Source organism: Myxine glutinosa, chromosome 2 (genome assembly GCF_964187855.1).
Source record: "Myxine glutinosa chromosome 2, kmMyxGlut1.1, whole genome shotgun sequence".
Classification (NCBI taxonomy): domain Eukaryota; kingdom Metazoa; phylum Chordata; class Myxini; order Myxiniformes; family Myxinidae; genus Myxine; species Myxine glutinosa.
In genome coordinates this window covers 167088795-167101831 of record NC_136262.1, presented here as the reverse complement: position 1 = coordinate 167101831, position 13037 = coordinate 167088795, and the positions used below count along the sequence as shown (strand labels likewise).

At 42.8% G+C, this 13037-nt stretch overlaps 1 protein-coding gene across 1 annotated transcript; it reads right to left on the bottom strand.

Annotated features, from left to right (window-relative positions):
* Positions 1–10029: 10029 nt before the first annotated feature.
* LOC144890821 (uncharacterized) lies at positions 10030–12213 on the bottom strand. The gene is made up of 4 exons (XM_078772667.1): positions 12007–12213; positions 11630–11853; positions 10963–11466; positions 10030–10270 (listed from the first exon to the last, which is right to left on the bottom strand). The coding sequence occupies exons 1-4, from the start codon at positions 12211–12213 to the stop codon at positions 10030–10032; spliced, it is 1176 nt and encodes a 391-aa protein (XP_078628793.1).
* Positions 12214–13037: the final 824 nt, after the last annotated feature.

The window sequence follows — 13037 nt, the reverse complement described above, 5'->3', positions numbered from 1 at the left end:
GAAGGCACGCACACACACACACACACACACACACACACACACACACACACACACACACACACACACACACACAAACAAACAAACAAGAAACCGTCATGCGTAGCACGATACTTGCAAAATACGCCGTCCCCCAAAAGTTTACCATTGATACAGCAAATTGTCCATTTCATGAAGATTTAAATTTACAATCTTGATCAAAGCTCGGGTCAACAGGATGAAAAGTGACGATTTTTCAGATGAAAAATGATGATTTTGGAAGGTTGACCTTGAGTTGACCTTTGACCTTTTGACCTCAAAAATAGTTAGTTTCCCTATTTAGTGACTCAATGTGCAAATGCTGTTCAATTTTCAAGTGAATTCAATGAAAATAGAGGATTTTAGAAATTTGGCCTATGTTGACCTTTTGGCCTAAGTTGACTTCAAGAATACTTGGTGGTTGAATTCAGTGACCAGATGTGCAAGTCCTCTTCAAATTTCAAGTCAATTGGATAAAAATTGAGGATTTTAGAAATTTGGCCTATGTTGACCATTTGGCCGATGTTGACTTCAAAAATTCTTGGTGGTTGAATTCAATGACCAGATATGCAAGTGGTCTTCAAATTTCAAGTCAATCGGATGAAAATGGAGGATTTTAGAAATTGAGCAAAGTTGGTGACCTTTGGCCTATGTTGACCTTTTGACCTATTGACCCCAAAAACAATAGGCTTCTGGCATTTGACCAACTCTACCGCTTGGTGAAGTTTGGTGAAGATCGGTTGAAAATTGTGACCTGTAGGCCGGTGACAAACTAACAGAGTCACAAACACAACCGACCAATATACTTGAAAAATCTTCGATTTTGCAAGTAACAAACAAACACACACACACACACACACACACACACACACACACACACACACACACACACACACACACACACACACACACACACACAAATCTGAGGTAACAGATGTAAAATAAATTCCCTGTTCGTAATCACAATTAATCTTATCTATCTAATGCTATTAATTCACATGGGAACACGGGACAGACACGGCTCTATCTAATCTTATTCATTCACATGGCAACAGGACAGGCATGGCTAATTCACATGGGAACATGGCACAGACACGGCTCTATCTAATCTTATTCATTCACATGGCAACACAGGACAGGCATGGCTCTATCTAATCTTATTCATTCACATTGAAACACGAAACAGACACGACTCTATCTAATCTTATTCATTCACATGTGAACACGGGACAGACATGGCTCTATCTAATATTATTCATTCACATGTGAACACGGGACAGACACGGCTCTATCTAATCTTATTCATTCACATGGCAACACAGGACAGGCATGGCTCTATCTAATCTTATTCATTCACATTGAAACACGAAACAGACACGACTCTATCTAATCTTATTCATTCACATGTGAACACGGGACAGACACGGCTCTATCTAATATTATTCATTCACATGTGAACACGGGACAGACACGGCTCTATCTAATCTTATTCATTCACATGGCAACACGGGACTGACACAGCTCTATCTGATCTTATTCATTCACATGTGAACACGGGACAGACATGGCTCTATCTAATATTATTCATTCACATGTGAACACGGGACAGGCACGGCTCTATCTAATCTTATTCATTCACATCGCAACACTGGACAGACATGGCTCTATCCAATCTTATTCATTCACATTCAAACACGGAACAGACACGGCTCTATTCAATCTTATTCATTCACATTCAAACACGGAACAGACACGGCTCTATATAATCTTATTCATTCACATGGAAACACGGAACAGACACGGCTCTATCCAACCTTATTCATTCACATGGGAACATGGGACAGACACGGCTCTATCTAATCTTATTCATTCACATTGAAACACGGAATTGACATGGCTCTATCTAATATTATTCATTCACATGGGAACACGGGACAGACACGGCTCTATATAATCTTATTCATTCACATGGAAACACGGAACAGACACGGCTCTATCCAACCTTATTCATTCACATGGGAACATGGGACAGACACGGCTCTATCTAATCTTATTCATTCACATTGAAACACGGAATTGACATGGCTCTATCTAATATTATTCATTCACATGGGAACATGGGACAGACACGGCTCTATCTAATCTTATTCATTCACATGGGAACATGGGACAGACATTGCTCTATCTAATCTTATTCATTCACATGTGAACACGGGACAGACATGGCTCTATCTAATATTATTCATTCACATGGGAACATGGGACAGACATTGCTCTATCTAATCTTATTCATTCACATGTGAACACGGGACAGACACGGCTCTATCTAATCTCATTCATTCACATTGAAACACGGAACAGACACGGCTCTATCTAATCTTATTCATTCACATATCTAATATTATTCATTCACATGGAAATACAGGACAGACACAGCTCTATCCAACCTTATTCATTCACATGGGAACATGGGACAGACATGGCTCTATCTAATCTTATTCATTCACATGTGAACACGGGACAGACATGGCTCTATCTAATATTATTCATTCACATGGAAACACGGACAGACATGGCTCCATCTAATCTTATTCATTCACATGGCAACACGGGACAGACATGGCTCTATCTAATCTTATTCATTCACATGGCAACACGGGACAGACATGGCACGCACAAGGTGAATGAGACAGATTAGAGGATGTAAGCTGAGCTGTGAGGTAATTTTTTATTTCTTTTTCATTGCCTTAAATAACACTAACCTGAAAGGCAAGAACTCCGGGCGTGTATTCAGCCTCAGGTAACAAGCAGAGAGTGAGTGCTTGCTAAGCCAGCCGTTCCTTATCAACAGCTTCAAATGAAGTGCTTGCTTCAATTGTTAAACCACTTGGCGAGCTCTCTACAAGACACATGGTAACTGAACACACACCTGACGTTCTTGCTGCCCAAGGCTAGATCTACTGTAATCTATATACAGCACCCAGAGAAAATATTACCATGACCCTTCCTGCCGCTCCTGTGCAGACTAAAGCACCTGCACTTCCCATGTGACAGGGTGGTGATCTTTTGTGTCGCAGATTGTGACCACAGTGCGGTCATTCTTGTTTTATCCATATACTGTAATATCCAAATAAGATCTCATAGATCCATACACACTCGCCTCGAATCTGTCTCACCTGGGTTCGAATCCCGACTCAGATATAAACTGCCATCTCAGTGTTTCAATAAGTAGGTGAACGTTAAAGATCCCACTGTGTGCTTCATGAAGAGTAGGCGAGTTCAACACGACCCCCACCAAGAAACTGCAACATGTCGGCGGCATGGATGCTCTGTAAGTCTTTATCAGATGATATTGCACATCGGATCGATATCCTGATCGGTTTTTCTTCCTCTGAGGAATGGTTAGAATATGAGAATATGAAACGTAAATTTAAAACTTGAAGCGAAACCACCGTCATGGTGATGCGTTTCAGAGGACAAAATGGCCATTTGAGGGACGACGGGAGGGAGAGCTATATGACATATATATACACTGAGGGAGCACGTTGTCGTTGCGAACCTCCACCACATCTCTGACGTCATATCACAAGTACATGTCCCCTTCGGATTGAATTGAAGAGGTAATGAAATTATTACAAATGAATTTCACATTGGCCAACAACTGATTGCTCTTTTTGACATTAAACCTTCAAGAACCACGAATTGGTAGAACTTTCCTTTTCAAATTAACGATGTCACATTAATGAAGGGGGAGGGGATTTTATCGACAAAATGTCGATACAAAAATAAAAATCTATAAAACATCGATGCAAAAATCAACATAGGGGCGATACCCCTGATGCTCACCTGGTAGGGTAAACAGTATAGTGCACTGACTAAAGGTATGTTAAACCAATTTCAATGGTTGCTAGAAAACACGGCAGCATGTAGAATCATACGAACATAATCATAAGACTTTAAACAAACAAACAAAAAATACCTATTTCGGGGGCAACTCCCTCCCCTCCCCCAACCCCGTATACCTCCAAAGACCCCAATTTTTCTAATGCCTTGAACAAACATTGGTACATCATGGGTGATTAACGTTGTGGCGAAGATTAATCGAAATTGCATGTTTAGCTTCTGAGAAAAAAAGCAAATACCTTTTTTGTGGGGCAAACCCCCTCCCCGTAGACCCCTAAAGGGGCAGATTTTTTTTAATGCCATGAACAAACGTTGGTACATCATGGGGGATGAAGGTTGTGGTGATGCTTCATCGAAATAGTTTGTGTAGTTTCTGAGGAAAAAGCAAATATCTATTTTGGGGGATGTTAAACCTGGATCCACTTTGACCCCGGTAAACCCCCTTAGACCCCGATTATTGTCCCCCGTCACACCGCGGAGCGAAAGAGGGACTATGGTTTTCCCCTCCGTCCGTGTGTCCGTCCGTCCGTCCGTCCGTGCATGCGTGCTTGCGTACTTGCGTGCGTGCGGGCGTGCGTGCATACGTGCGTGCGTGCGTAAGCGAAGGACCGAATTCTAATTTGGTGTGTGGGTGCAACCCACGTCAAAATCTAAGATGGCCGCCGCCATGTATGTCTGACGCCATGAATGTCTGAACATTGTGAGCGGAATATCTTGAAAAATAAGCGAAGTACCAACTTCTAATCTGGTGTGTGGGTGTATCTACGCATAAGGAAGAACGCTATTGAAAATTGGGTCGCCACGTCAAAATCCAAGAAGGCCGCCGCCATGTATGTCTGAACCTTGTGAGCGGAATATCTTGAAAAATAAGCGAAGTACCAACTTCTAATCTGGTGTGTGGGTGTATCTACGCATAAGGAAGAACGCTATTGAAAATTGGGTCGCCACGTCAAAATCCAAGAAGGCCGCCGCCATGTATGTCTGAACCTTGAGAGCGAAATATCTTGAAAACACAACGAACTACTAACTTCTAATCTGGTGTGTGGGTGTATCTACGCATAAGGGAGAACGCTATTGCAAATTGGGTCGCCACGTCAAAATCCAAGATGGCCGCCTTGCGTCTTCCACTTTATCAATTCACATCACTTCACCGACGGGGGACCTAGGCGTAACGCTTGTTTTTTTAATGCAGTGAACAAACTTTGGTACAACATGCGTGATGAAGGTTGTGCTCAAGTTTCATCAGAATTCCGTGTTCCGTGTGTAGTTTCAGAGAAGAAAGCAATTACCTATTTTGGGGGAGCAACCCCCCCTCCCCCCCCCCCCCCCAGTAGACCCCTTTGACCCCGATTTTTTTAAATTCCATGACCAAACTTTGGTACATCATGGTTGTTGAAGGTTGTGGTCAGGTTTCATCGGAAGTGTATGTAGTTTCAAAGAAAAGAGCAAATACCTATTTTGGGGTACAACCCGGGATCCATTTGACCCCCTTAGGCCACGATTCTTTTAATGCTGTGAACAAATTTGAGTTGCAACATACCAAATACCATTTGTGCCAAGTTTGGTCACAATCCCATCAGTGGTTTCGGAGAAGAATTTGCAAGTGTTTACGGACTGACGGACAGACGATGCACCACCACATGAGCTCCCCGGAACTGCGTTCCAGGTGAGCTAAAAATCGATAAAATATCGAATGAGGAGCAAGGAGATTATTAATAAAAAAATCCACATGAAAATTTGCCAATGGTGCGCGACCTCGATCAAAACATCGCTTTTCATCAAGAGGAAAAGAGTAACAATTTTGATTAATTTTGTTTTTAATGTGGGGTATAAAAGTCCCAAAATTGACCAAATTAAGATTATGGGTCAGAGCTGAAATCAGAGCAGAGCTGAATATATATATATATATATATATATATATATATATATATATATATATATATATATATATATATATATATATATATATATATATATATATATACAGATTTGGCATTTAATATGGAATATATATTTTTTCTTGACTGGGTTTACTTTCTTAACTCAGTATATCAATCTGGTGAGTTTCTTTTACACTTTGGTGATTTATTTGTTAAAAGAACCATGTCACTGATTGTCTGTCGCAGCAAGAAGTCAACAACAGGATTATATCACAGGTGGCGTCGCAAAATGTATGGACAGGTGCATTTGACGATTGGCTTCACAGTCGGGTATACAAGGGTTGTTGCGTTCTGTATTAGTGGAAAACAACAGCTGCACGTCTCCAAAAGTTATTGCCGCTTCCTCTGGAGATGGTCCGTCAACTCGACAATGCTGTTTGTCATGGAGTGGTGGCTTTACGAAATTATGGCATGAAACAGTGTGTTATTGATCGGCAGTATGGCATCCCTCAAGGTCAGGTGTCAAAGATCCTGAAAACGAAATGCTCAGAGGGGTGTCCCTACTCCAATACCGAGGCCAGGACATCCCCACAGAACCACAAGGAGGGATGATCGCCAGCTGCACCGGTTAGTCCGCAATGGCCGTACCAAGTCAGCTAATCGGCTTAGGGCTGAGTGGCAGCAACTGACAAATGTGCCTGTATCCAGAAGGCTAGTCAACCAACGACTGGTTCAAGCAGGCTATCGTGCCAGGCGTCCCCTGAGAAAGCCATGCCTGACCAGACAACACCGCCAGCGCTGATTGCAGTGGGCCAGACAGCACCGCCAATGGCAGCCAGGACACTGGAATCACGTGAACTTCAGTGACGAGTCTAGATTTCTGGTCTATCGTCAAGATGGCCACGTCCGAGTGCGCAGACAAGTGCATGAAGCCTCCAACAAAGATTGTATAGTGCCAAGAGTCCAAGCTGGAGGTGGTGGGGTGACCGTTTGGACTGCTTTTCATGCAGGGGGCAAAACTGACCTGGTTGTTCTGAATGGAAACGTGAACCAGTTCAAGTACAGGGCCATTCTGGAAGAAACATTGCTTCCATTTGCTCGTGCAGCCTTTCGAGGAAACTTTGTCTTCCAAGATGACAATGCACGGCCTCATCGTGCTCGCATGATCCAACACTTTCTTGCTGACCGTGGTGTGGGAGTGGCCTGCCATGTCCCCAGATATGAATCCGATAGAGAACTTGTGGGCAGAATTAACGCGTCAAATCGACAACTTGGACCAGCAGCCTGCCTCTGTGCGTGAATTGCAGCAGGCTATTGTAACTGCATGGCAAGCGATTCCTGTCCAAACCTTGGCAAATCTCGTGAACAGCATGCCTCAACGTCTATGTGCTCTCCTGAATGTTCGTGGGGGTTACACGAAGTACTGAACTGTAATTTTACTGTCCGTAATCCCAGTCGTAATTTAACTTTTGTTTTTGTTTAAAAAATTTTTGGCTAATATGCAAAATATAGAGATACTTCTGGAAAACGCACAGAAGTTTACCACAGTACTGTCCGTGAATTGAGTTCGATATCAGTTTCCATCACTTTCAAGGATGAATTTATTTGTTTCGAAATGTCAAATGTGGTTTTTGTTTCTTTTAAAGGTCACATTAACAAAATCTAGAATAATTTCAACATAATTCCAATGAACTTTTGGTTCTAAGTCATCTTGAAAAGTAAGTTCACCCCCACAAAAAAAATATTCCATATTAAATGCCAAGTCTGTATATATTATAGATAGATCATAATGTGATATGAATAACGTTTGTCAATGATGGTATGTCTGCAATGTTGCTGAGGTGACCTTCATAAAGTGAGGTTCAACATAATTTGCGAAATAATCGTTAACATTTTTGGACCGTACTAGATGGAGGTGTATCGGTGCTCCTGTCCTGGACAAAGGTTAAGTTGTGTGGTTTGCTATTGCCTTCCCAGAAATCAGTCAAGGCAGGAATTTGGAATTTGACCATGGTGCCAGTGATAACTTGCCTACTCTTCAGGAAGGACACAGTGGGATCTTTAACGTCCACCAACTAATGCCAGCAGATGGTACACCCAGTTTAACGTCCATCCGAGGGACATTGATGTATCACCTTGCCACTGAAACATCAGGACGACAGCTTATAACTCGGTCGGGATTCCAACCCAAGCTTGATAACTCAGGGGTGAGTGTGCATACATTTAGGCTATCGTGCCAGCCCCTAATAACTAATATTTCTCTTATCAGAACTTTTTTCATATTAACTTTCAATCGGAGAGCGAACTGTGTTAGGCAAAATACAACATTTATGTTAGAACTTGTGCAATGTCTTCTTTTTTTAAAGTGAACCAAGGCTAACAAGAGGGGGAATTGCTTTGCAGTACATGGACACATCCTGTGTCCCTACGAAGTTTCAGTTCAATATGTTAAAGGGTATGGGGGAAAAGTCTGGAAAACTCCGCAGGTCAATGGAATACTGTTCCCCACTCTGGGCCGGTGCTCCTGCCTCACACCGAGCTCGGCTTCACGCTGTTGAAACCAAAGCTTTCAGAATCATTGGAATCTCCTGCGATGAAGCTAACTCCGAGGGCCTTTCACTCACTCACCGCAGGCGGGTTGGTGGTCTTTCTGTCTTCTACCGACTCCTCTCCGGCCTTACTCCCCCAGCTCTCTCTGTGCTCTGTCCCCCAAATATTCCTACAGGTAGCACAAGATCTGCCAGCAACCCTCTTATGGTTAAACTGCCAACATCTAGGCTCTCTGCTCACCTTCACTCTTTTATTCCCCTTTTTTCCTGCCTCTGGAACAAACTCCCCCACTCCCTTCAATCCCACCCCTCCCTCCAGGTCTTTAAAATAGCTGTTCACCACCATCTCTTATCTTCCCCCATCCAAAAGCTTGATTTTTTCTACCCCCGCTAATTCACCCGAGATACACTTTTTTGAAATTCCAACTTCTTTCCTGGAAGTCCTTGCAGTGTCCATATGTTTTGTACCTCTCCCACCTCCCCCCAAGCCCTCTCCCTCCCACAGTTCTCTTGATGTCTCTGCTCTCAAATGTTGTGGTTGTGTCCTTCCCCCTCTCTCCCCATCTTGTCTACCGCTCCCCTTATTTCATGTTTTATGTGTCGGTTTGACTTTTTGTGTGATTAATGTTAGCTCTTCCACGAGCCTCGATCTTGTATACAAAAAAAAAAAAAAAAAACTTGTATAATGTGTGATTTTTTCCAAGTCCAAAAAGACCATAACTCTGTGAAAAATTGGTGAAACATCCCAAAACTCAAACTTCTTCTGCAACTTGTCATAATAAAGCGATGTACCAAGTTTCAGTTGAATATGTTAAAGGGTATGGGAAAAGTGCAGAAAACCACAGGTGGGATGGACAGATGGACGGCTGGACAGACAGACAGAGAGCAAACCGATAGTCCCCTCTGTATGAGATTTGAACCTCGTGATCCAAAATCTTGACCGTTATGTTCAGATGAGAATGTCATGCTTCTACACCTGATGGACATTTGCCCTGTTTAGACTGAATATTGTGTCGTGCGTGTGTGTGTGTGTGTGTGTGTGTGTGTGTGTGTGTGTGTGTGTGTGTGTGTGTGTGTGTGTGTGACCCCACTCCCCCCTCCCCCCCCCCCCCGTGTGTGTGACCCACTCCCCCGTGTGTGTGTGTGTGTGTGTGTGTGTGACCCCACTCCCCCCCCCCCCGTGTGTGTGTGTGTGTGTGTGTGTGTGTGACCCCACTCCCCCCCCCCCCCGTGTGTGTGTGTGTGTGTGCGTGTGTGTGTGTGTGTGTGTGTGTGTGTGTGTGTGTGCATAGGCATTTCGCATGGAAGCTGTACAGCATTTGTTGCAATGGCTTCGGATGTCAGACAAACATTTGAATCAAAGGATGTCTCAACAGCCCGAACCATCTGTACTTCTCCAGAAGGATAGTGCTTATAACACCGAATAGTTTTTAGACTTTCTAGGAAGCGAACCAGCAGTCATCAAAGCTGTGCACTCTCTTTTATCCTCTGGGTTTTTAGAAAGCTGGAAAAACTTCAAAATGATCAACCGGTGAGCGCACCAGTTGATTATATATTCCTCTCTCTTTCCAATTATGAAGGTTCGTGGAGTTTATGGTAAAAATATATGGCAAGTATCAGGCAAAGTTATTCATCCTAAAATTTTCACTGATTGGATACAACATGAAGCTTCAAGCAAAGTTTCACTTTTTCTTGTTGTACTGCTGATAACCCTCCCTGTGCATGTGCAGTTGTGCAGTTTGTGCAGCTTGGAGGTTTACTGGACTCCCTGGCTCTACCACAGAATAATGAGTCTGCGACCATGGGAGCATGAAGCCTCTTGAAAGAGGATCACAGCTGGAAGGATCTCCAGGAAGTGGTAACACAGATAATTCCGTGGGGGAGGGACACTGCGGCAATTGAGATGCAAGGTTTTGCCCAATTCTAAAAAAAAAAAAATTTGTTGAAGTCAAAAGGCATTCATTATGTAATGTGCGGAGTAACTTAAACAATCAGAATCAGATGGATGCAGTTGTTGCTTTTTCGCCAATACCTAGTGCAGTAAGCAGCGTTGGAACATCCATCATGTTTTTGGACTATACCTTTCGCTGATGACTTTGTCATTCATATAGTAAATAATATCGATATTTTGTAGAGTTATAAATGTTACATTCCATAAACGTGGGTGGTAGATGAGGGGGATCTTGAAGTGCTGTGTAACGTTTATGTCTGCCTCATTTATAGTAAGGGCATTTTATGAGATATTTCACAAATCTGTTAACTAAATTGTTACCAAAAAATCTCTTCACCAATATGTTTGTAAAGGTGTGTAATAACATGTGTTAAAATGTTGAAGTTCAACTCCCGTGGGAAACCTAGGAAAAAAGCTGTTGAATTCGGGTACCGAAAAATTATTTTCGAGAATTTTTATTTTTTTAAATCGGCCCTTAAGTAACTTATGAGGGGTCAAATAAGGGTTTTTCATGATTCTGAGTTGATTGTTAACATTTATATTTTCACTTTTACATTTACACACAAAGTAGCTTTTATTTCACATACATATATAATACTCAAGAGTTATTTCTCATTCACAATGTCAGAAGTTTCAACAGTCATTGTCTATGTCTTCTTCAGACTCAACAACATCATGACTGCAGTTTCTGCATGCGATGCCATTACAGACTCCACAGGCCGAGATGCACGTGACCCCATTCTTCTTGCAGCTGCATCGCCGGTTGCTGCAATCTCCATGACAATTACAGCTCGTGAACTGCAATAGCTCCTCAGGAGCCGTGGGGTCCAGTGTTGGAACTGGCTCATACCCATGCACACCTATTGTCCATCCATAGTCACTGGGGTTCAGAGACATGCTCTGTAGAAGTATCCAGTCCCGGGTCTGCAGGTAGGCACGGAGTGAATGTTGTGCAGCTGCACCCTCTGTTGGAGGTAGAGTCTCTGGTTTGATCACTCCTGCCGCTGCCTTCCTTGAGAACATGTTGTACCGAATTTCACCCAATGTAGTATCTCGTCCATGGTAAATGTACTTGAAAATCGCAGTACCAGCCTGAATCACTGTTTCCTTGGTGGCTTCTGTGTCAAGGAAGATGTCGATGTACTCAGCCGCGTCCCCTTCGCAAAACCTAAAAAAAAGCACCAGGTCTATGTCAAGTAAAGTATAATGTAAAACAGAAATAAAATTATTATTATTTTTAACATTTATACTATGATGACAATGATTATAATTATTATTATTATTAGTATTAGTATTATTTGCCGACGTAATAGTAGTATTATCATTATTACCTGGCAAATAGAGTTGTTTTCCCGTGACCAGCGATTGCAGAAACCGTATCACACCCCGTGAAGGCGTGACAGAAGAGCAGGTAGCTCTTCTGTGTTTCGGAGAGAGATTCTTTGATCTTTCGGACGTCATAAGAGCCGTTTGATGTGGTTAAGAAGAGTGGATGGTGGCTGTCTGAGCTATGGTGCACCAGCATTACCAGCACGTCTGCATCTTCTGCCCGCACCTGAAAATATAACAACATGTACAAAGCATAATGAACCGTTCAAGAACAGATTTAACTTTTCAACAGTGTGAATTCTCTTATTTTTAAATTACCCCATCTCCCCCCGGGCTCCATCCAATAGTTATACTAACTGAAGACACAAATGGTACTGACCTCAACAGAGCCATCTGAGGCAGCAGCCAATGCCTCTCTCACAATTGAAGTGTCAGCATCATTGTCACACTGCTCCACAGTGATGTGATGTTTTCGGAAGGTAGAAGAGAGAAGGTGGATGAGCTCACTCTTGTTATGAGTGTTGTCCAGAAACTTTGCTCTTGGGGTCCAGTTGGACATATCCGGTGGAACTTGTTGAGCATCCATTTTGACCCAAATCTATGATCAAGTTGTATGGCAAGCCCCATTTGGTGTGGCAATACTCCAGACCGAGGTCGAGAGGCCTTAATAAAATTCTGCCCCCAAACGGCAACTCTTTCGTCTGTCTTGACAATCGGTCTCAAGAACATCTGAAGGCTTGCAGGAAAAAGTGTCAGCTGACTATCGATGTCAGTCATACTGTGTGTGGTGGGGTATGACTTTGGACCTAAATCAATCAAGGCAATATCATTGGATATGAACTTGAGTGCCGTCTTTATGATCTGAGTCTTCTCATCTCCATGGTCAAGATTAGCATGATGCCCTCGCAGAATATTGTCGGTGCCATCTTTGAGACAGAGTACATCTGCCCTTCTTTCCTGTGTTGTGAAATACAAGGTGTCTTCGTATTTCTCTAGAAGTTTTATCTTTAGCCAATGCTTTGAATAAGAAAGGCTCTTCTCTGGTGACTGATCAAACTCCTGCAGCTTTTCATGGACTTGGTCCATGTTCATTACCCCATGCTCTAATTCTGAGTCTAACCATTCGCAGAATTCAATAAAAACTGCCTCTCGCTCCTCATCAATACTCCTCTGTCCTCTCTTCCTTTTTCCTTCCTCATCAGTCTTGGACAAACTGTCACCTCTCGCAAACATAAGTTTGCATCGCAAATGGTACAGTGTTTCTTCTGCTACCAAGTCGTTGATCCCTTCCAGGCGTCCAGTAACTTCAGTGCCCCAGTCATCCCCGCGACTCCGTGCTGTCTTCAGCAAGCTTGCCTTCAGTGTATCTGCAGTCAAATTATCTGGCACTCTGTATTTCTTTCTAGCTTG